General features: G+C 33.0%; 4 protein-coding genes across 4 annotated transcripts in view; 2 read left to right on the forward strand and 2 right to left on the reverse strand.

Moving 5' to 3' along the window:
* LOC121116095 (RRP15-like protein) lies at positions 1-16,434 on the forward strand. Its single transcript, XM_040710311.2, has 2 exons — positions 1-159; positions 15,187-16,434. The coding sequence occupies exons 1-2, from the start codon at positions 147-149 to the stop codon at positions 16,017-16,019; spliced, it is 846 nt and encodes a 281-aa protein (XP_040566245.1). The 5' UTR covers positions 1-146; the 3' UTR covers positions 16,020-16,434.
* Positions 2,068-5,401, reverse strand: LOC121116093 (ubiquitin carboxyl-terminal hydrolase 31). The gene is made up of 2 exons (XM_040710309.2): positions 4,658-5,401; positions 2,068-4,570 (listed from the first exon to the last, which is right to left on the reverse strand). Exons 1-2 carry the CDS (start codon positions 5,009-5,011, stop codon positions 2,453-2,455), a joined length of 2,472 nt encoding a protein of 823 aa, XP_040566243.1. The 5' UTR covers positions 5,012-5,401; the 3' UTR covers positions 2,068-2,452.
* LOC121116096 (P protein-like) lies at positions 5,681-13,275 on the reverse strand. The gene is made up of 3 exons (XM_071887487.1): positions 13,137-13,275; positions 9,736-10,777; positions 5,681-8,381 (listed from the first exon to the last, which is right to left on the reverse strand). Exons 1-3 carry the CDS (start codon positions 13,273-13,275, stop codon positions 7,556-7,558), a joined length of 2,007 nt encoding a protein of 668 aa, XP_071743588.1. The 3' UTR covers positions 5,681-7,555.
* Positions 16,179-22,161, forward strand: part of LOC121116094 (uncharacterized) — a 14,763-nt gene continuing 8,780 nt past the window's right edge. Inside the window, exons 1-3 of the mRNA XM_040710310.2 lie at positions 16,179-16,321; positions 19,143-19,273; positions 21,791-21,944. Coding sequence (XP_040566244.1) covers positions 19,232-19,273; positions 21,791-21,944 — 196 coding nt within the window. The 5' untranslated portion in view covers positions 16,179-16,321; positions 19,143-19,231. The remainder of the gene's footprint in view (positions 16,322-19,142; positions 19,274-21,790; positions 21,945-22,161) is intronic.

Genomic DNA, 22,161 nt, shown 5'->3' on the forward strand with positions numbered 1-22,161 from the left:
AGTGTTGCCAACAGCTACATTATTTCAATGTTTAGTATTCTTCTATTTATTATCACTTGTTTTGAAAGTTTCACGTGGGACATTGTCACTGAGTTTTTAAGTTACTTAATTGCAATTAATTCTGGTTGAGCAAAACGGGGATTATAATGAAGGCTAAAGGTATGTTTGAATCCTTTTTTATATATATTTTAATTAATAATAATGTTACACACGGACCCTCGGAGCCTAGGTTTTACTTTATGGCTTTGGATATTAGTTTAGATAATATATTGTATCTTGGGGTTTTCGTATATAATAAGCTAAAAAAGAACCATTTCTTAACTATGTTATTTTGTTGAACGTTTTCACTTGACGTCAGTGTTGTTAATGTCGGCATTTGGGGGCCTAAACATCCAAGTTAAATAACAATAATCTAATAGTATTAAGAAAAATAGTTAACTATTGGATGTTGTCAAAACGGTACGAATAAATAGAGGGACTTGAACTTTACTGTCCAATTAATAATATGTTCATCTACTGCATAGTTAAATTATATTTCTGACCCTAAAATGTATTAAAGGTATGTAATTACATCGTTATACAATCTGATTGCTATGTTGTAGATACAAATTAACTAATATAATGGAAATAATGAGATATTTTCCTCTAATTATACGACTTTTAGCGTCCCTAATTGATCCAAAATAATACTAATTGTGCAAATCTAACCATTTTTAGGTATTTTCTGTACATATTTCTTGGATTTAATTCTAATATCACGGTTTATCCTTTACTTCACGTAGTATTTCAAGCAGATATTAAGTCTTTTTTTATTCATAAAGCTATTTGATGGAGTTTTATCAAGATATATAGGAAATGTGTCCATTTTATGTAGTAAAAATATCAACTTTGAGCCTTCAAAATGGCGCCTCCTTCAATTACAATGCAATTTAAGACGTCAGTGAAAACCTTCTATTTACCTATTTGATTCAAGTGTATATGCTAGTGGATACAGTCTTGTGCTGTATGTTACATACAAGTTTGAAACCATTTTAAACGTGTATATTATAACCCATTGCAATTCTGCGAACGGAACTTTCAAAACGTTAAGCTCCCCATTACCCCGAATCATACTAAAATACATTAAAGATAGTTTTCCAAATTCAAATTATGAGATTGTATGACAAATTTCACTCCCTTGCCACGTTTATTAGCCTCTGTTGATGAACCATGTAAAGACAAAGCAGACATACTCTTTGAAAGCAGAAACTGTGAAGAATAGTGCACTGGCAAAACGGCTTATCACAAGAAATAATAATGACTACATAACATGGAAGCCAAGCAAACAATTAATTAATGATTTAAGGGGGGTAATATTAAATATATAAAAATTATCGAGAGAGAATAAAGGAATAGAAAGAGAATAACGAATCAATGGAAACTGAGGAGAGTGTTGATGAGCAGTTGCTGTAGTTCTTAATAAAGATTCTCGGAGACTCGTTTTTTTTCTTTTTTAATCTTGGGTTTTATATAGCTAGGTCTGGGGGTTTGAAGAAATGTATGCTGGTAGACCTGATTGGGCGCAGTATTAATATCATCAGTTATAACTAAGCAAAATGTGTTTCTCAATACATGTTTTTTTACATGTCTATTAGTTACAAGACTATATTTTTTTTTGAATGTTTAGTAGGACTAACATGGGACAAAACAAAATAATAGTAACATTCATTACATATTTCTTAGATTTAATAACTACCCATGTTTTTTTAAATAATTATAATTAATAGATATATCAACTTTTGAATATATTTGGGATGATCTGATATTATTTTGAAAATTGATGTACAATTTCTTAGCTATTTTAACTTTTTTGTAATGGTTTTATATATATATAATCACAATCATTTCATATTTATTCATATATAGATATATATAAATCATGTTCCACAAGACGTTTATTTAATAATATTAATATGTGTGAAATATTATGATAATGAAAAAATGGGATCCTCAAATAATGGCAGTGCTTTTAAGAAGATTAAATCATTACATACAAATTACTTAATAAAGAGAGAAAGGAACAAAAAGTTTGATGATATGTGAATCATTATATTTCCGTTCAATAACAATATTTTATCATTTTTAGCTTGATTATAAGTAGCAAAAAATCTGATCAGTAGTACTAATAGTAAAAAAAACAAAGTTCATAGAGTTAAGTATAAAAAAGATTGTTGAAAAAGAGTGTGTGTTTTAGTAAAAGAAGTAAGTAACTTGTTGAAAAATAAGGCAGTTCTGAAAGTTGGACAAATTGATGGACACAGTAATAATAATAATAATAAATAATGGTGATAGTTTAACTAGGAATGTATTATTTTCACTCATAATGAACTTTTTGAAGAATGAATCCATTCTTCATTTTCAGTTGTATGAGGTGAATACTTTTTAATAAGAAGTTAAATAATGTTCACAATATTCAATCAACGTCATTTTTATCTATCGGCCTTGACACATCATCGTCCTCATCTTCCTCCGGAATAGCAAGAGTCGGAGTTGTTTCATTGTCCATATTATTACTATTATTATTAATTTTCGTACTATAAGCAGCAACTTCAGAGATTTTTTTAGCGGGAAGGGTAGCGTATTTTTCTGAATTTCGAATAAAGTTAGTCGTAGATGAAGTTGGCTTGAGTGTGGATGATTTATTTTTATAGAAATTAAAGTCTGGCATTCGATATACCCAATGCTCAGAGCCTCCTGAAGACGTTGTATTGTTATTATATGAAGAGGGTGGCACGGAAGAAGTAGTCCGTCTTTGATAAAATAAAATATAAGCATCCTTCGTGACAACCTCATTTTTGGATAAAGACTTTGTGCGTACATCATCGAAACTGTACCATATTCCGTCTGTGGGGTTTCTGCAAGTTGCAGTATAGTGTCCACCCTGAAGATCACTACCGTGATGATTACAAACAGCGTATAAGTCGTACATGTAATTGTCTTCTTGAGTCAGGACAGTTGAGCGGGCTAAATATCGCTTAGGATGTCGCCAGGGGTTGAAGGCGTTTGCAATCACTTTATTAATACTAGACTCTACCATGACTTGACTGCTTAGGATTGTACTACATGTAGATGAATTCGTTGATGATGAACGACTCACGTTTGGTGTCATATCGAATCCATCTAACGGAAAATCGATCAGAGTCAACAACTTGTCTGTGCTTAGTGAACATTGACGGAAGCGTTTGAGATGTATGACAAGTACATCTGGAACGGACCAAAGCCCCATTTTTTTGACTACTTCTCTTTTACGATCACATTCTGGACAAAACCAGGCATCACCCTGTCCGAGTTTTTCTTCAGATGTATATAGGGAAAAACATTCTTGAAGACTCACTGAGGAAGCCTCTTTGGGATAAGACTCTTCTTCAGCTGCAGCAACGGTCGAGTGGATTTCTACAGGGGCTGAATCGTCATTTATAATTTGAGATTTGGCGAGCGCGTCCCACTCTAAGACTAGTTTGATAACAGAACCCAGCTTAGTAGCTCTCTCCATGATATCCGTACACATGGGTAGCTCAGCCTCTGGATTCAAGTATGATGACGACGACGATGATGACGGAGATTTACTACTACTCTCATCTTCGTTATTATCGTCCATTAGGACCTTCATCTTGAAAATAGGAATGTTTTGTTCTCCCACAAGGACATTACTGTGAAGGATAGGACTCATCTCCTTGAGTAAGAGTTTTTGAAGATCGCAATAGAGCGTCTCTCGGGACACTTGAATTGCATAGGGTGTACCAAATCTTTTCTTTACTTTATCATTTATTTTTAGGATGTTGATCCATGATAAAACAATGAATTCACCTTCATCTTCTTCAGAGAGCTTGGGTGAACGAGGGATTTCAACACAATATAAATCAGCCTCAGAGTCTAAATCACGAACAAAGACGTCATTTTTCAAGTAAGGAGAAAAGGCAGTTTCTTTTAACTCTATTAGGAAAAGAGTGTCTTCGTCTATTCCCGTATCTTTGGACAAACACTTTTTTAAACCACCTATTGTCTCATTTTCTTCCACAATGAGCCCTATTTTAACGTGCCTTGGCGTTTGGTCTAAATAAAGGACGTACACATATATGGGAACATACTTTTTAGTAGGAGGTATTGGAAGGGAGACGCATAGAAATGGATCAAATGTATTGGAAACACGATCGCATGTCCTACATGTGAGACTAGATCGAAATTGAGCTTGAAAGACATCCATAACAAAGCTGGAGTTGGAACGAGCGTAATTATAGAGTGCCTCATGAGCAAGAAATTCTTCCTCAGAGATGAAAGTCGGTGTTTTCCGCTTTAACTTGTTGGATGAGCAATTCAGATCCTCATGTACACGGTCTAGAAGCCAGAGAAGGAATTCTTGAGCATCTTGTTGTGAGTTGCCTTTATATTGAGGTCCACCATATTTTTCAATGAGGGCCTTGAATTTGACAGATATTTCTGGCGTGTACTCCAAGGACCAAAGCGACTTGAGGACTGTGGCGAGCTGTTCAGTGATTTCTCCGTCCCCGACATTTTTTCTTCTATTGGAAAACTGTAAGAAATAAAGAATAGGGTTCTTAGTGGGGAATGAGTGTTGGACGAGTAGAGCTCGTGATCCGCGATTGCTTCGCATCATTACCTTTTTCTTCTTTTTTTTCCTTTTGAGGTCATGTTTATAATTGTCGAGTACGAGATATTCGGCGAGGGCTTCTGTGTAGCTCAAGCATTGTAGAACAGCATTGATGAAGCATGTGTTCCCATGATTCCGTATTCCCATAACACCCGGAACGCGACTCTCGAAACGTCTTTTCCACTCTTTGATGAGAAAAGAGGAAGAATCATTGTTTTCCTCGGATCCTGGAGTTCCGTTCTTCCCCAATTTGGACAAAAGGTTGAGCACGGAACTCTTGGATCGCTCCCCGAATCGTGCCAATGCAGACATCCCCAAGACTTCACTTATTTTTATTCGATTCAAGCTCCTTCCTTCCTTCATATAATATCCATCCACGACTCCTCCCCTTTTTCCTTCTCTTCTTGATTCTTCTGCTTCTTTCCAGCTTCCTCTTTCCAGCTCTAGCTAGCTGCAGATCATATTCAATTCTCTCTCTTTCTCTCTCTTTACATGTTCATTTAATAATCGCAGGCATGACGAGCTGTTGCCCACTCACTCCCTTTTTAGCTCCTTAAATATTCTCAAATTTACAGAAGTAATGAAATCTCAGCTCCAAACCGATATGTATGATTCTATAACTATGTATTTCTTCATAAATTCCTTCTATTTATAGGCGTAGAAAACTATATCCCATATTTTCATTTCTTATTTCGCAATATGGCGATCCCCATTTCCTAACGCCCATCTACTCAAGATTACTCAACCAATACTAAATATAATTTGGTCACTCTGTATTTTAAAGCGCCCTCTCTCTAGGAACACTACCCAAAAAATGAACGCCATCTGTTTATGTAATGATGACGTCGATTGAATCCTCTCGACATGTTGTTAACGTAATATTTTATTTTTCTTATCTGTCATGTCCCTTTAAACAACACGGCATTTTTATTTATTATGAATATAAACCTGTTTGAAACATTTGTTTTTGTTTTGTCATCATCATACCTCATGATGACTCACTTTTACTTCCCATGAAGTTACACCTGTGCATCCATTTAAGCAAGTGGATGGTTGCGTTTATTTATAGATTTCTGACCAAATGTACATAGTTTGATTCATTCATTTCTAGGACTTCAAAAGTCCTAGTTCATATTATATCGGGTGCTACGTTGAAATCGGAACAATAAATAATTTTAAAGAGATACATTGTTTTAGCCATTAGAAATGTGCAACAAATATTTGGAGAACTGGTGGCGTATTCCAAAGGGTTGTCCTAAGGTGAATACAGGGACCATATTTATTTTAACCATAAATTGACCTTCTTTGAGTAGCTTTGACAATTTGAGCAGGAGTGTCGTCTTATTTCAAGACCACACTGTCATCTGGGAAGTAGGCCCGACCCCACGGGAGGAAGTGAGTCTCCAGTTTTTATTTGCTGCATTAAGAAGCGGGCGTATTTTCACGCGAGTGTAACCTTCAGACCCCATTTTCTTGATAACTTAAAAGAAAAGAAAAACAAATCAAATTTCTACAGAATGTTATGAAATGTTCAACGTGCCTCACTTTAAATGCCCGTCTTTGAAAAACTCACCAGAACTTCCCAATTTGCAAATAACCTAGTGTTCAGATTTCAGCGTCGTATCCGGTACTAACATTCATAATAACGGGCTCTCAAGTTTTGAAATCAGTTCCGTGTGAGATTTTTAATCTTACTACGTGACGTTACTACAATAGTATAATGCCGACATTCAACTGTGCTCTGCAACTTTTAAATAATTTCTGATAAATGAACACTTCGGATTCAACATCAAAGAGCACATCTGGCATGTTTTGAGGCCCTTATTACTGAGATGGGGAGAGCGGGAGGCTTCCATTTGAAACATTGTGTGTCTAAATCGGCCATTTTGAACTCTTTTGATGATAGTGCAAAAAGGCGTGATCAATAGAGTGTAAGGTGTGATGTCGTGAGATTAGGTGGAAATGTGTGAATCTCATCTAGGCGTACCAAAAGTAACCTTCATAAAAAATAACACTTTTTAAATAGAACGTTTTCACTGACATCATAAATTTTATCTTAATTGAAGGAGACGCCATTTTGGGGGCTCAAAGTTGATATTTTTACTCCCTAAAATGGACAAATTTCCAATAAATCTTGATAACACTTCATCAAATGGTTTTAAGAACAAGAAAACAAACATTTAATATCTACATTGACTACTACTTGATGATAATGATAATTTGAATTAAATCAAAGTAATATGCACTAAAAATGGCTAGACTTGTACTTTTTTTTGGATCGATTAAGGACGAGAAAAGTAGGATAATAGAGAAAAATATCTTATTATTTCCATTCTTATACTTCATTTTTATCTTAAAAAATGAAAATAAGATCGTATAACGATGTAATACGATATTTTTAATACATTTTAAAGTAAAATATATGGTATAGTAAAACTAGGCAAAATAGTGATTACATTTTTATAGAGAGTAAGACGTAAGTCCTTTTATTTGTTAGTCCCATTATGACATTTCATTAATTCTCTATTTTCCTTAATATTGATGGACAATTGATTTTCATTGTTATAGAACATAGTTGTTAAGGCCCCCAAAATGGCCAATATTAACAAATAAGGTGCAAATGCTCACTCTATAAATAAAAAATATGAATAGACGGGTCTATCCCTCTGGTTTTGACTGAAAGAGGTATATATTGTGTAAAACTTTTTTATCATGTTAATAATATCATTTTTTTATTTCATATATTAAGTTAAGATCTGTTAAAACAGTGTAGTTTAAAATAATAATTGTAGGACCATCCCCTCTCTTGGAGAGCGTTGGGCCCCCTCAATATTTGCTAACATAATTGATTAACCTATGAATCATGTTAAATAACATTAGTGAGGGAAAAGTACAAGTTTATTTTCTTCAATGCCACTCAAATAGAACATGGCATACCAACAAATATATTGTAGATGCAATTAAACTGAAAAGCACTACAGGAAAGCCTATTTTGAAGAAGTCCCAAAAAGATATCTTATAGCCATGTTGCTCTGCAATCCCAGCAGCGACCAGATTGGCTGATGCTCCAACCAGTGTTCCATTCCCTCCTAGACATGCCCCTAGGGACAATGCCCAAATCATGGGTTCGAGAGGAACCCCTAGATTTGTTATAGACTTTATAACGGGTATCATCATCGTTGTAAAAGGGATGTTATCCACAAAGGAGCTCATGAGGCCCGATACCCAAAGTATGAGTACTATGGATGCCACTAATCTTTTATCCGGTTCTAAGGATTGAATGATGACTATGACAGTATTTCCCATGGCCTCCAAAACGCCCAATGACTCCAATGTGCCCATGATAACGAATAAACATGCGAAAAATATCAAAGTACTCCATTCTACTTTCGATAAAACGGACTCAATTCGGTGTACATCAGCCAGAATGATAAGTGAGATGGCTCCAGAAAGAGATATCCAACTCATGGATATCTCAATATGTAAAACATTATTTAAACAGAATAACAAGATCATTGCACTTAAAACAGTCAATGTCTTTAGGAGAAGTAGTGGATTTTGGATTTGACAATCTTTTTGTTGGATTTCGTATTCCAATGAGGATTTTGTTTCTCGTGAATGATGACTACTCTGGAGGCGCATGATCTCTATATTCAAATCCGCTACTTTGAATCTGGTTAAAGTCTTGACTTTTCGCTCTTGTTTTGTGAGTGTAGGCAGGTGATTATAGATTCTTATTGTTTAACAATAGGATATATAATTAAGTAAATGAATATTTTATGGGTGTTTGTATATTATGCACCGCTTTCAGGACACTTATTTGAAAAAAATGACTCTATGTAATTTCTTTCTTTCTTAGACCCATGAAATTATAATTTAAAACAAGGCGCACTAATAATAATTTTTACTAATAAATCAAATACTCATTGCATTGTTTGGGAACAAGTCCCTGTACAAGGTCCACTTTTTACAATATTTCTTTATGTTTTTCAGTATGGTTAGGCAATAAAAACATTTTATTCATCATTAATTATTTAAAGTAATGTATCCCAGACAAGATGCTTGTAAAATAATTGTAAAATTTAATCTTCATCGGGTATTTACTTGATTTTTAATCTCGTCATTTCAATACTGCATTATTTAAATAATCGGAACTTAACTAATATTTATTCAGAAACCTTTTTAATTTTTAAACTGTAAGTTTGTAAAATAAGTAATAACCATTATAGTTTTTTATATTTATTATCATACTGAATTTATATAACTCTATACGAAGGAATTATACCGAACTGTACGGGGGGTCGGAATAAATCCAAACCTCGCGTTATGCAATATCAGCAGTGTTTGAAACTGCATTATGCGGGGACTTCCTGTACTTAAAATATAGCATTTTTAACTCATAGAATCATATTTGAGGATGGTAGAAGACGTTTAAAAATGGCAAATTTTGACACAACAATCACAATTTTGCAAATAAATATTGTTTGTACGTGAGACTGTGTTAATATGAGACGCTTTTTCAAAATTACCATTATTTTTTAATCTATTATAGTCATGAAGTTATACCTTTCACAGTTGATGTATACCTTCATTTTCTGCATTAAAAATTAAACTTAAATCTCTTGCACTCAAAAATATTTAAAGTTAGAGCTCTTTTTGAACAACTCCAAAAGCCCATATTACCCCATACTCTGGGTAATATGGGCTTTAGTTGCATTAGTATATTTGAAACTAAATTGTTATTATTTAGTTGCTATTTCGGTTGTTATACATAAACAGTATTATATGATTGATGAAGTAACCTAGACTATATATATACGCTTTGCAAGAAGTGTTTGTTTGCCTTTATATAGGTTCCACCTCCTACTTTGTAAAGTTTGACAAATCTATACCAAAATTCAAATTTGTACAAGCCCTGAATGAACCTCCTACATATGTAGGATTTGGAAGGCTAATACCAATATCAGAAACATCTACAAAGCTGTGGCCAATATTACCCCAATGTGTGTGTCTCCTATTAGCCCACAATCACATTTCATATTTTTTAGGTTAAAAAACAACTTAATTATATATCACATTGTTAAAACCTTTGCCAAATGGATATCTCCTCTTTTAGTCTCCTCATGGTTGAACCAGTCTGGTCTAAGTCGTTCTGTAAGTCTTTGACCAAAACAAACCGAATTAAAAGGAATGCTCCAATTCCGATGAAAAGGGATATAGGTCCGATGTGTATCATAAACTTTGCAAATGTAATTGTTTTCATGAAAGAGGGATCTGATCCTATGATGACATTTGGTGGATCGCCTATGATGGTAGCAGTACCTCCTATATTAGAAAAAATGGTTACAATGATAAGAATACTCTTCGTATTTGTTTCCATGACCTGAGACAGCTGTATAATGACGGGTGTCAAAAGGAGAATGGTCGTAACATTGTCTATAAATGAGGATATAAGGGCTGATATTAGACATAAGAGAGTCAATAGTAACCAAACACGTCCCTTGCTAAATAGGTACGCTTTATATCCAATATATGCGAATATATTCGTTTCTGATAGAATGGATACAATGACCATCATGGAGAATAAAAGAACCAATGTCTCCACATCCAACCAAGACATTAAGTGATTGAATGTGGGTCTGGCATTGAAATGAGACATTATACCAATGAGGAGAGTGGATATCAACATTGAAGCTGTCGATCGATGCACAAACTCTCCAATGATCAGTATATATAGTCCGATTAAGCATAATCCTCCATAGAAAGTTTCATTTCCTAAAGAGGTAACGGAGTTCTTCCTCATATAACCGGATATTAAAAGAGGGATGGATTTCGTAGAAGTCGTTTTGATTTGTAGAGTCGTGTCAAATGGGTTATGTCCATTCAGGTTGAGAACAAAGTGTTGTACATCATTGCTGTCAATAAAAACTTCCGAATGGTTAAATTCATAATATTTTGGAATGAAGGATATGCTGACATTTTGAAAAATTTTAGAGTCTTCTTCTCTGTCATGAAGAAGAATAACTAATTCTTCATATTCCTCAGTTTTTTGATGAGTTATTTCATCAAATGATCCTCCTAATGTGAGGTGAAATGTATTTGGATGAGGATTATTCATAAATATGTCAACTGGAAGTTCAATGGGTTTTAAATTATTGATGTTACATATAAAATTTGGGGGATCGTGGGTCTCGGACTCCAAGAGTAGTGTATATATTGCAATCATGCATATGATAAACAATAATGTAACCTGTAAAAAAAGATAACTTTGAGTCTTAAATCCTTTAGTAGTAAATTGCAGAAACATCCACAATTCCATGCATATTTAATTCAGGAATATATATATTATATTGATGTAAGGGAGATGGCGACAGTTTGAAAAATATGGGAAAATAGAACGATTAACACGGCGTTACTTCACTTTATGTTTATGTTTCTACATCTTTTCTCCTAGTTAGTGTTCTGAACGTTGATTGGTTGAATTAGAATGAGTTCATTTTAACCTGTGAACAATTCCCAACAATTATTATATAGAAGTTCCATAGTGGGAAATAATTGGCTAACTATCAATTCATTTTGGGACTTTTTTCTATTTAGGAAGAAAAGTTGCGTGATACAATAAAGGTAACGACGTGTTGAGGGAAGAAGTCTTTGAACAGCTTTCATTTCTTCATTCCTACTTTATTCTTCTCCGAATGTATCTTTTATTCCAGTACAGAAGCAAAAACCAAGTAGCGAAACGACATCAAAGGCTCAATTTTTGTCCAAATTTAGTATATAATGAGAGTGCCAAGGGGAATTACTCGATAACTAACTACGCAACTTCCATGAATTCACTCTTAGTTGATAGTTATTTAATAGAGGGAATAAGGGATCACATCGTTTATTGTATCACGAAACCTTTTATACCAAAAGCAACAGAAAAAAAGAAGACCAAAATCAGTTTGTCGTTGTCCAATTTTTCCCAACAATTAATTATCATTCAATAATTAATTGTTGGGAGTTGTTCACAGCTTGACAAAACTTCATTTTAATTCAACCAATCAATGTTCAGAACACTGCAGAAAAGGGAAAGTCACGCCCTGAGATACTTCACTAGGAAAAATGAAAAAATTACGTCATCTGCGAGCATCGAAAGCGACATCTCACGAGGAAAACATTTTTTTCATAGCCAACTAAATTTGATCAAAAATTAATCACATGGTAATAGATTTAAAAAAATGAACGGTTAGATATTCATGATGGAACATAAATTTTTCAGAAATGAACAAATGAACGGATAAAAGGTGAACGGCTCCATGCTTGGTGATGAACACTTTCTGCTTCTGACTCAATTACTATAAGCTCAAAAATCATTCCTCAATAACTGTTATTTAGTTTAATTTCTAACTCAAATTCGATGTATCAAGTTCGAGATTCGAGTATCGCAAGGGTCGCCCTGAATAGTTGCAATATTGGGCAAGTCATTTGTGAAAAACTACTAGTCAGGGTCGTAATCACCGGTGGCTTGGGCCCCAATAATTTTTTCAGTAGTAGTATTTATAAGTTATGAGAGGATGCAAAAAAAATCCCGATGCCGATTCTAATTCGTAATATTTTAAATAATAGTTAAAAAATACCATTGTGTTATCAGGGGCGTCCACAAAATTATATTTTAGGGGGTTTGGTTTTTTGAATTCTTTTGAGAAAAAAAAAAAATCCAAAAATTAAATTTCAAATATTACATTTTTGTAATTTTTTTTTCAAATTTACAAATTGATATAGAATTTTTTTTTGCTAATCCACAACTATTAACAAAAAATTAAATTATTTGGGAAAAAATTGCAAAAATCCACAGCTGTTAACAAAAATATTCAAAAATATACAACTATTTACAAAAATGGAAAAAAAAAAATCAAAAATCCCCTGCAGTTCTCAAAAACATAATTTTTTTGAAAAAAATTTCAAAAATTACATTTCTAATATATAATTTTTCGGAGAAAAATTTCAAAAATACATAGTTATTCATAGATAATTAAATTTTTTGGAAAAAAACTTTGCAAAATAAATTATTCTTTTTAAAAAATATTCCAGTTATGAAATTTTTTAGTAAAAAGCAAAAATTATTTAATTGGGGGCTATTTTTTTTCATAATCTAGAAAAGTAATAAATTAGAATAATAAATTAAGCATAATTTTGCTCATGCCGATCCCAATTCTATAAAAAAACCAACACTCGATTCTCCGATTCCGATTAATCGTCCCATCACTAGTATTTATTGGTGAGTCATTACCCATAGTTACTCCAGTCAGCCCCGCCCCTAATAAAAAAACCCTGATTATGGCACTGCTATTCCAATCTATGAAGAGACAAAAGCAAAAACTGTTGCAACTGACCTCCCCACCGTCTTTCCTACATCAATATTTTGGATATGAATAAAAATCATGTTTCACAAGTTATGACTTGTGAATTGTCTGCGCGGAATTGTTAGTCTACCAAATTGTAATACATGCCTTAATAACTCGACCCCACGACCAGGGACTATCATCCTCTTTTTTTCCTTCCTTGTTGCATTCACTTTCTTCGAGTAGAAGAATACGTTCCTCTAAGGATCCAGCTTTATTGAAAATACAGGCTCCATAGGGCATTGTTGGAAGATGTATGTATTTTGTTTAGCTGAATAATTACTAATAAATTATTACAAAAACAATATATATTTTATCTGTGGTTAATTTGATTAATCATTACTATTGTTTGTTTTATTAGTTGGTAATAATTAAGTCTACAAGGTTATTTTTTCAAGCCCCTACACAATTGTGTTTACTTTTATCTAATAATACAGGATAGTTCAGGTAAATCCGGACCACCTTTTACTGCATCCTGATCAATAAGGGAAGCAAGTAGATGTTTGAAATTTTAATTACTGGCCAACTGTTATTATTTACTCATCCTCATTATGCAAATTTTGTGAAGTTAACAGTCATTTTTTGCAATTTTCCTATGAGCAATGTTGTAGAACATATAATTGGCTGTCGATTGTTTAGAAAAAGATAGCCCTAGTCGACAACATGAGCACACAATACGAGAAGAGGATTGTGATAGCAGCACTCCTTTTTCGATGGATTGTCTCAGAAGGCTATCTGGGAGGAGACTGGGTCCTCGAGGAAGACGATTTACAATGACTCCAACATGCTAGGATCGTGGCCGAAAACTTGGTTTTAAAGAAGTGGGGGACATTAGCTCTCTCTGTGGCCAACCATCTGTCGTTGTGGGTATTGTGGGATTTGTTTCTCATCCGAATAAAAGATGATTCGGTTACCATGGGACTTCAAATCGTGCAGCTATTTTCTTCTGTGGGCAAACCGAGTATCCTTCATTTTGTGTGTAAGGATATGTTTATTATAGAGGCGGTATGATTTTATCCTCAAGTTAGGGTTTATTGCCCTGAGAACTGTTGCACTGTTTAGTTGGTGGTTCTGGCAAAAACGTTAATGTGAGTCCCAGGAGGAGATACCTTCACGGACGTTTTCAGGCCTATGAGGAATATGGGAGTGTGTTTTTTTATCATTCCGGGACTTAAAGGTTTTTCTCCTATATGCTATCTCCTCCTTACAGCGGTTGTAGACGTCGTAGACTGCACTCTTTGGAACCCAGAGCATCTTCTTGGTGTAGGCTGGGATGTGTCCCGTGCAAACCAATTCAAAATGTTTGTTTGAATTGAAAGTTGTGCAACTAACTTAAAGCCAACGCTCAATCTCCCCCTATGAAATTGAAATAACAGAGTTAAATGTTTTCCTTATTGCTCATGGTGTAGTTGAAGATAGTCTGGATTTGGCTGAACGATCCTGTAGTACGGGTTCTTATCCTTTTGTGGGGAATTTACAACTTTGATCGCTTTGTCATCCAGATCCCTTCTATCCTATACCGAGTGTAAATTTAATGATGACTTTTTAAAAATGATTGTTGTAGAGGTATAATGAATCTCAAGACAAAAATTCCATGAATAAAAATGAGTTTGCTGAAGTTGTCATGCGTTTTCAAATATCTCAAAGATTTTTGTGATGACAAACGAAATTTGTTTTAGGATTTAAATGTAACTTGGTCAACTATAGATTAAATCAAACGATTTTTTTAATGGGAAAATATTACCTTTGTTTGGTGTCAGGCCTTCCATTGCCGCCTGGAAACGATCATTGCCGGTTAGGAGGTTAAATTAATGATTAAGAGAGCTCAGACACACATCTATTTATTGTATTAATTTTGGAGAAATTTTATTGTTATTTAATTAATTATATCTGGATGAAGTTTAAAATTCAAAATGTTCAGATTTTTATGGACCATTCGGTATAACATTTCTAAACGAATATTTGGGGTAACTATTAAAATAGCAAAATTTACTTTTGGCAGTTAAGAAACCCTGTACTATAGTATGAACTGCTTACTCAGTCAAATTAACTATTTTTGATGGTACTTAGCCTATATTCATGTGTTTTCATATATTACTAATTAATTAATACACAATTATTTTGTTTTGATCAATGATATATTTAATTTTTCAGTTATAGAAGGCGGTGAAGTTGAGAGTCCAGCATTGCCTGCTCTCCAAGAAAAGGAGGATGAAGTCTTTGAAGTGGACAATGAAGAATTCGATTCCGATATGGAAGATGACGAAGTTGAATCGGATGAGGCTGATGGCGAGGAGGAGGATGAAATTAGTGACGATGCAGATGACGAAGGAGATGGGGAAGAAAATACTCAAAAATCCGGTTGGGCAGATGCCATGGCCAAAGTATTAAACTCTGCCAAAGCATCTGAGCCTTCCAAGGTTGTGCTCTCCAAAGCAAGGAAGGACTATGAAGTAAAGAATAAAACAATCATGAAAAAAAGCGATGATACGGAAGAATCCAAAAATGAGGCTGAAAAGGAACCTGCAACAAAGACTTTCAAACTTAAACAGTCTTCCTTACGCTCTCAAAAATTAGCGGTGGAAAGTGTGTCACGAACAAAGCCTCAGGTTGTTCGCGATAAAGCAAAGGAAAAAAGCCTAAATAAAATCGCCACAAAGGGTGTCGTACAGCTCTTTAATGCAGTTAAGAAACAACAGGTCGACCTTAAAAAGGATCTCAACTCTGTGGGAAAATCCATTAGAAAAAGGGAGAGAGTCTATCAGAGTATCGATAAAAATTCATTTTTGGAGAATGTTTTGGGCGCTAAGACGACATCCTCTAAAGAAGTTGCGCCATCCAAAGTACCTATAAATAAAAAGACGGAAGAGTCCATGGATGTTGATGGTGAGGGGAGCTATCCAAAGAGTTGGTGCGTGCTTCGTGATGATTTCATGATGGGAGCCAAAATGAAGGATTGGGATAAACAATCTGATAGTGAAGGATGAAGTCACTTTGTAGATTGTAGAGGTTGAACCTCCCACTTTTTCAATATTGCAATGTGTGAGATTAGATTAATTGAAGGATATTATTTTTTTTTTGTGGTGTGATGAATCAGTTCTGTTTTTGATGTGAAGAGACATTGATTTAAATTAGAAGATTTCAATATGAACTATAGGGATGAGAATGATGATGAGGACAATGGGTCTCTCAAGCCCAAACGTACTCTGTTCTTTCTCTCTTGTGCCTCCTTGATTATATCGAACATTGCAATGTTTATCTGCTTATATATCATTATAAGAACTCGAAAGTATGTAATGTTTTACTTAATATTTTTGTGCTATTTACCTAATTATCTTTTATATTAATGTTTATACGAAAAACATTTACTTATTGGAAAAAATAAAACTACTTTTTATACGATATGTATCTAAATATGTTCATTCAAACCCAAATATGATTGTTTTTTTGTACTTTATAAACAAAATTCTGTATTACAAATTAGAAATCCACTTTTTTTACAGTGGTACTAAATTGGAGTTCTATCAAAAAAGTTAAATTACTTACAAATTGTGGCTTGTATGGGAATATTGTGTTAATACTTTTATATAGGTTATACATTGTCTTGCAATTGACCAATATCTCAATTAATGTACTTGACAACTCGGTCCTGCCCCATCCAGTCTATTCTATCTGTTCTGTTCTATAATATAATCTGTATATATGTAATAGAGTTAATGTGTCCTCTATGGGTACCCAAAACCTTAAATATATGTTATTTTCTGAATAATTTTTCATTTTTTTTTCATCAATTTTTAAGAATAAATGCAACAAAACGATGCATTTTGGACATAAAATAAAAAACCCAAGGTGAAAAGAAATACAAGGGTTAGACTATCAGGCAATCGGGCTTGCTAGAATTGTCGATTTGATGTATTGTACTGACTGCTGGTAAGACAGGTAGATTTTGACAAAACACAACTACTCATAGTCTATGACGTCACTATTGCTAGAATTTTCAATTTAATATATTTCACCGACTTCTGGGCAAAATGAAACAGATTTTGACAAAACACGCAACTACTCATCCACTATGACGTCAATATTAAAAGCGTGGTGTAAGTCAAACATCAGTCGTACACGCGTTATGGTAAAACCTTGTATTTCTATTAACCTTGCAAAAACCTTAATATATATATATATATAGTATTTTTAATTTCCAGTATATTTTATTACATAATTTTTGCAATGTTTACAAAAATGAACGAGTTATTTTTTCGACGATATTATTCTCCATAACTCTTTAGTTTTTGCAAATGTGAAAAAAATCTTTGTTGGTTCCTCTTTACAATGTCAATAAATGCTATTAACTACTTTTGCTGAAAAATTAGTGCAAAACAGTTTTTTGCAATTTTCTTTGCGAATTTCGATTCTGCCATTTTTTGACAAAAATAAAAGATTGGACTTCTCATCTAGACAATTTTTTTCATCCAAATATGTTGGTATGTTATTTGAAGCTTATAACACAATTTAAAAAAAAATTCATAATAATACATTTCACAATAGCCCAAATGGTGTTTTTATTAGTATTTCAGAGACTATTTTTTAAACTCAGAGTATTATGGGACAAAGTGCGTCCCGTTTTAGTGGGATGGGTTCTTTTTTTTTCTGAATGCGGGATGGGTGTTTTTTTTCTAAATTTATTTTTTCAAGGGACGGTTTGTATCCCTAGACAAAACACTACTCCTCACTGACTTACAGTGCCTTGGTGTTGTTCCATCTGTTGTGTTGGAACTTATTTAGTTCAGTCCTTGATGACGTCAATCAACTTTTTTTTAAATCAGTTCGAGAACTGACAGTCCGATTATTTGCTGAGTGGGGATTATTTTTTCACAAAACATTGTCTCAATATTTCTAACTTGAGTAATGAAACCTCTACACACAGTACTCTTACTTTAATTAAGTGTAAGTTAATGGGACTCTGATTCTGCACCACCCATATTTGATTCATGAGTTTTGGCATCCTTGATTTAATCAGTTTTATTTTTTTTGTGTTATAAAAGCTAATTAAATGTACTCCTTTTTTTGCTTGTCTAATTTGACGTTATGAGCCTGGGAGTACTTTAGTCTCTAGAGAACTCTGAGCCTTAGCTACTGCACACGCTCGTTGCTAAACCGAATCTCGAGTCATATTCATTCTTTTTTATTTGATTAATGTACTTCCGTTTTCTTTTCTTTTTTATTAAAGCACACTCGTTAAAAATGAAAGCTATTTAGACTATTAAACAAACAAAGAGACAGACCGCCAAACTTTGTTTTATTAAATAGAAGATCCGTAGGAACAGCCATTCAAATACTCATATTTTGAATATCAATAAACAAAATCTTCCATTTCTTACCAAAAATTCAAAAAATTTCCATGTTGACGGATATAAAAAAACAAAAAACATATTTGTTCCTATAAATCCGTAGTTGGGAGAACAGGGGTAAGTGGACGCCCCTGCACAAGTTTGGGATTAATTTTACTACAAGTTCTTTTTGTGTATAGGTAAAAAAAAGTTACTCGATAAATGATCAGGGATTCAGTACATTATGACTATGAAATAAACTAATAAGGCTGGTGGGGTTTATCCCTCTTAGTTTATGGATTTTTTGATTTTTAATAGAAAATTTAATTTAATTTTTCAAATTTATTTCCAAAAAATGAGATTTTTTGAGTATTTTTATGAACAGCTGGGGGTTTTTGAAATTTTTTCTCAAAAAATTTAATATTTGAAACTTTTTCGTGAACAGCTGTGGATTTTTGATTTTTTTTTAAATTTGATTTTTGGTGAACAGTAGTGGATTTTTGAAATTTTTTTCCAAAAAATTTAAAATTTTGAGCATTGTTAAGGATTTTTTAAATTCTTTACCTAAAATTTAATATTTGTTGAATAGTTGGGGGGTTTGAAATTTTTTCAAAATTTTAAATTTTTTCACCTAAAAAAAACCCAAACCCATGCCCCCCCCCCCATATAATCCGGCAAACTCCCTGCTAGTGAGCGACATATAGAGTTAAACTTGTCTGTCGGATATATTCAGTGGTTACAAACAATAATTAATTAAGTGATTCATTTTTATTCTTTTTGCAGACAAAGACCAAAATTCATCAGCGTACTTTTAGGATCTCAGTATTTGATGTTCATTGTCACATTTTTTTTTGTACTTAATTGGCAAATGCATGGTCGACTACGAACTACAAAATGGCCAAGAGGACTATGAGGCAAGTTGATAATTATCTACGGTTATTTAAATAAATAAAAGATTAAAAAATGAATTGACAATTTTAGACATGAACACTCTATTAATGTCATTCATTATTAAAAGCGTAGGATTACGTTTGTAATTCCGCCAAGGAGAGGAGTTCCTTTGAGCTCAAAATTTTTCCAATAAAATTTTTCCAATAGATGGCTTTAGCAATGTGCATCTCGAATTGTACCGAGTGGTTCATTAAAATCTGAACACTTTGAATTTTAAACTTCAACAAGATATAATTCTTTAATTAGCAATAGAATTTCAACAAAATTAATAGTATAAATAGATGTGTGTTTGAGCTCTCTTAATCATTAATGTAGCCGCTCTTAGCGGAAATTATTGTTTCCAGGCGGCGATGGAAGTCCTGACACACAATATAGTCCTCTTTGTTAAATGAAAGTGGCTTTGAGGGCCTCGGTATTTGGATTACGAAAACTGCAGGCTTTCCCTCGATATGCAAGTCGAGTTTTCAAGTATTCGAGTCCAAGTCTAGTCTTTAAAATAGGGATTCGAATACAAGACAAGTCTCAGGGGCGTCCGTAGGTTTTTATTTTGTGGGGGCCATGGTTTTTGGAATTTTTAAAAAAAATCCAGTAATTAATATTTTTTGGTAAAAATTTGAAAAATAAAATTTCAAATATTAAAAAAAAATTGAAAAAGTAAATTTTTTGGAAACTATTTCTTAAATTACATTTAAAATATAAATAAAAAATTATTTTTGTTTGGAAAATAATTTCAAACATTCACAGCTAGTCACAAAAAGTTTCAGATATTAAATTTTTTTTTTAAATTCACAGATATTTACAAAAAAATTTAAAAAATCAACAGCTTTTTTCAAAAAAATTCAAAAATTCACAGTTGTTCACAAAAAATTTCAAATATTAAATTTTTTGGAGAAAAATTTAAACTATCCATAGCTATTAACAGAAAATTAATTTTTTTCGAAAAAATTAGAAAAATTAAATTAAATTGCAAATATTAAATTTTTGTAAAAAAATTCAAATATTCAATTACCTAGCAAAAAGCAAAAATTCCTTTTTTTTTCTTTTTTTTTTGGGGGCTACAGCCTCTCCAACCCATCCCCCGCGGATGCCCCTGCTTCTCGAGCCCATCCCTTCTTTGTATCAATATTTCTATTTCCCATGATACGCATATAGTTTAATTAGTTTCAAATTCTACTGGAACTTGATTCAAAAAGATTCAGAAATATTATTGAATTGGGATTAAACTGCTCCTTCATGTCAGTTGGACTCGAAGTGATGAAACTCTCGATTCTACTGGAACCTTAGTTAAAAACTCGAGATTCGTAAAAAAAAAAAAGAATTAATAAAATTTGTTAATTATTATGCAAAGCCATTAAACCATTAAAACCTTCAAAGATGCAATAGGTTTTCCCACTTTAAAAAATCCCTTATTTAGAGTATGATCTCGATTCAGAGTCATATTTTGATGTGAAAACACAATATCCATGCAAATTTAAGTGATTAACAATTGATAAAAAAGATCTTGGAGCATCTTGAATACAGTTTCTACAGCAAATCTTTTTAAGGTTTACTCTTTAATTTTAGCTGAAATATGAAAAAAAAAATACATTAGCTTGCAAATATGATCTTTCATTTTACTGGATCTTTGTACGATTAGAACCATTTTGTAGGAACTGTATTCAAGATAACTTATTAAATATTTAATCTTTCGAATTTTAGAATGCATCTTATCAATTGTTATTACCTTAAATTTTCATCTATAAGGTTATTTCACTTCGAAATATGTCTATAAATCGTAACTTTACTCTAAAAACATGATATTTAAAATTTAAAAAAAGACTTTCAAGGCCAAACCTACTGCAGTTGAAGGCTTTAATGGTCATTTTTTGTCTTCTTCGGTTGATTTAAGAATTATAAATGAGGGTTTTAGCCGGCAAGCGTTTCAGGACCTGGATTTTGTTGGATATTGTAATTAGCCTATTCTTTGCAACTGTGGAGTTATTATTCAACAATTCCTGGGGATTACCGTGTTTCCTTTGCTTTTTATAAAAGCAAAGATAAACGGCTATTGAATTTCTGATAATTGACATAACCAAAAAACTAACATTGATAATGATAATTAATTTGAAAAATAATTTATATTGTATTTGATTACGTGAAGGCTTATCTCTGGTTTTGTGCAATGCTCACATTTTGCTCTGATAAGGATCTGAAGATATAATAATACACCTATATTATTTCATTGCAAGGATGCAATATGACACTATTTTTTGCATCAATTAATTTATTATGAAGATCTTAGAATTTAGGAGTCGTGCAAACAAACATGCAACAACTCCATATTAGGGATCTCTTAACAGTATGTTAAGATCAATCTTCAATCATGGTCTACATCAGCTTAAATAATATGTGACATACTACTTGAACAAAGCTAATTGTTGTTTTTTGTTACTCACGATAATTAATTATCGTACTAAATTAAATATATTTCCTCTTTTCAGAGAAGCTATGGAGTAATTGGCTGCATGATATATTTCCTATGGTCTGCAACGGCTCTCAACTCATTGGTCATGATTGCTTTTATACAAGCGAAAAAGATATGGAAAAGGAATTGGGGGATATTTGCATTACTTTTTCAAGGGATTTGTGTAATAAGTAAGAGTAAAGGGCTGTTAGCAGTGGCGGAGGGGAGGCCCATAGACGGAGTATGCAAGAGGGTAGGATTTATTATATTGATATGGATATTTTAATAGGGGTAGTAAAGAAAAAATCCATATTTTTCCAATAGATGGCTTTATTAATGTGTATTTGACGTTGTATTTCTGCGATTGGTTTACGAAAGAGGGCGTTAGAAAGATAAGATGTCTGTCTA

Source organism: Lepeophtheirus salmonis, chromosome 4 (assembly GCF_016086655.4).
Source record: "Lepeophtheirus salmonis chromosome 4, UVic_Lsal_1.4, whole genome shotgun sequence".
In the NCBI taxonomy this organism is placed as follows: Eukaryota; Metazoa; Arthropoda; class Copepoda; order Siphonostomatoida; family Caligidae; genus Lepeophtheirus; species Lepeophtheirus salmonis.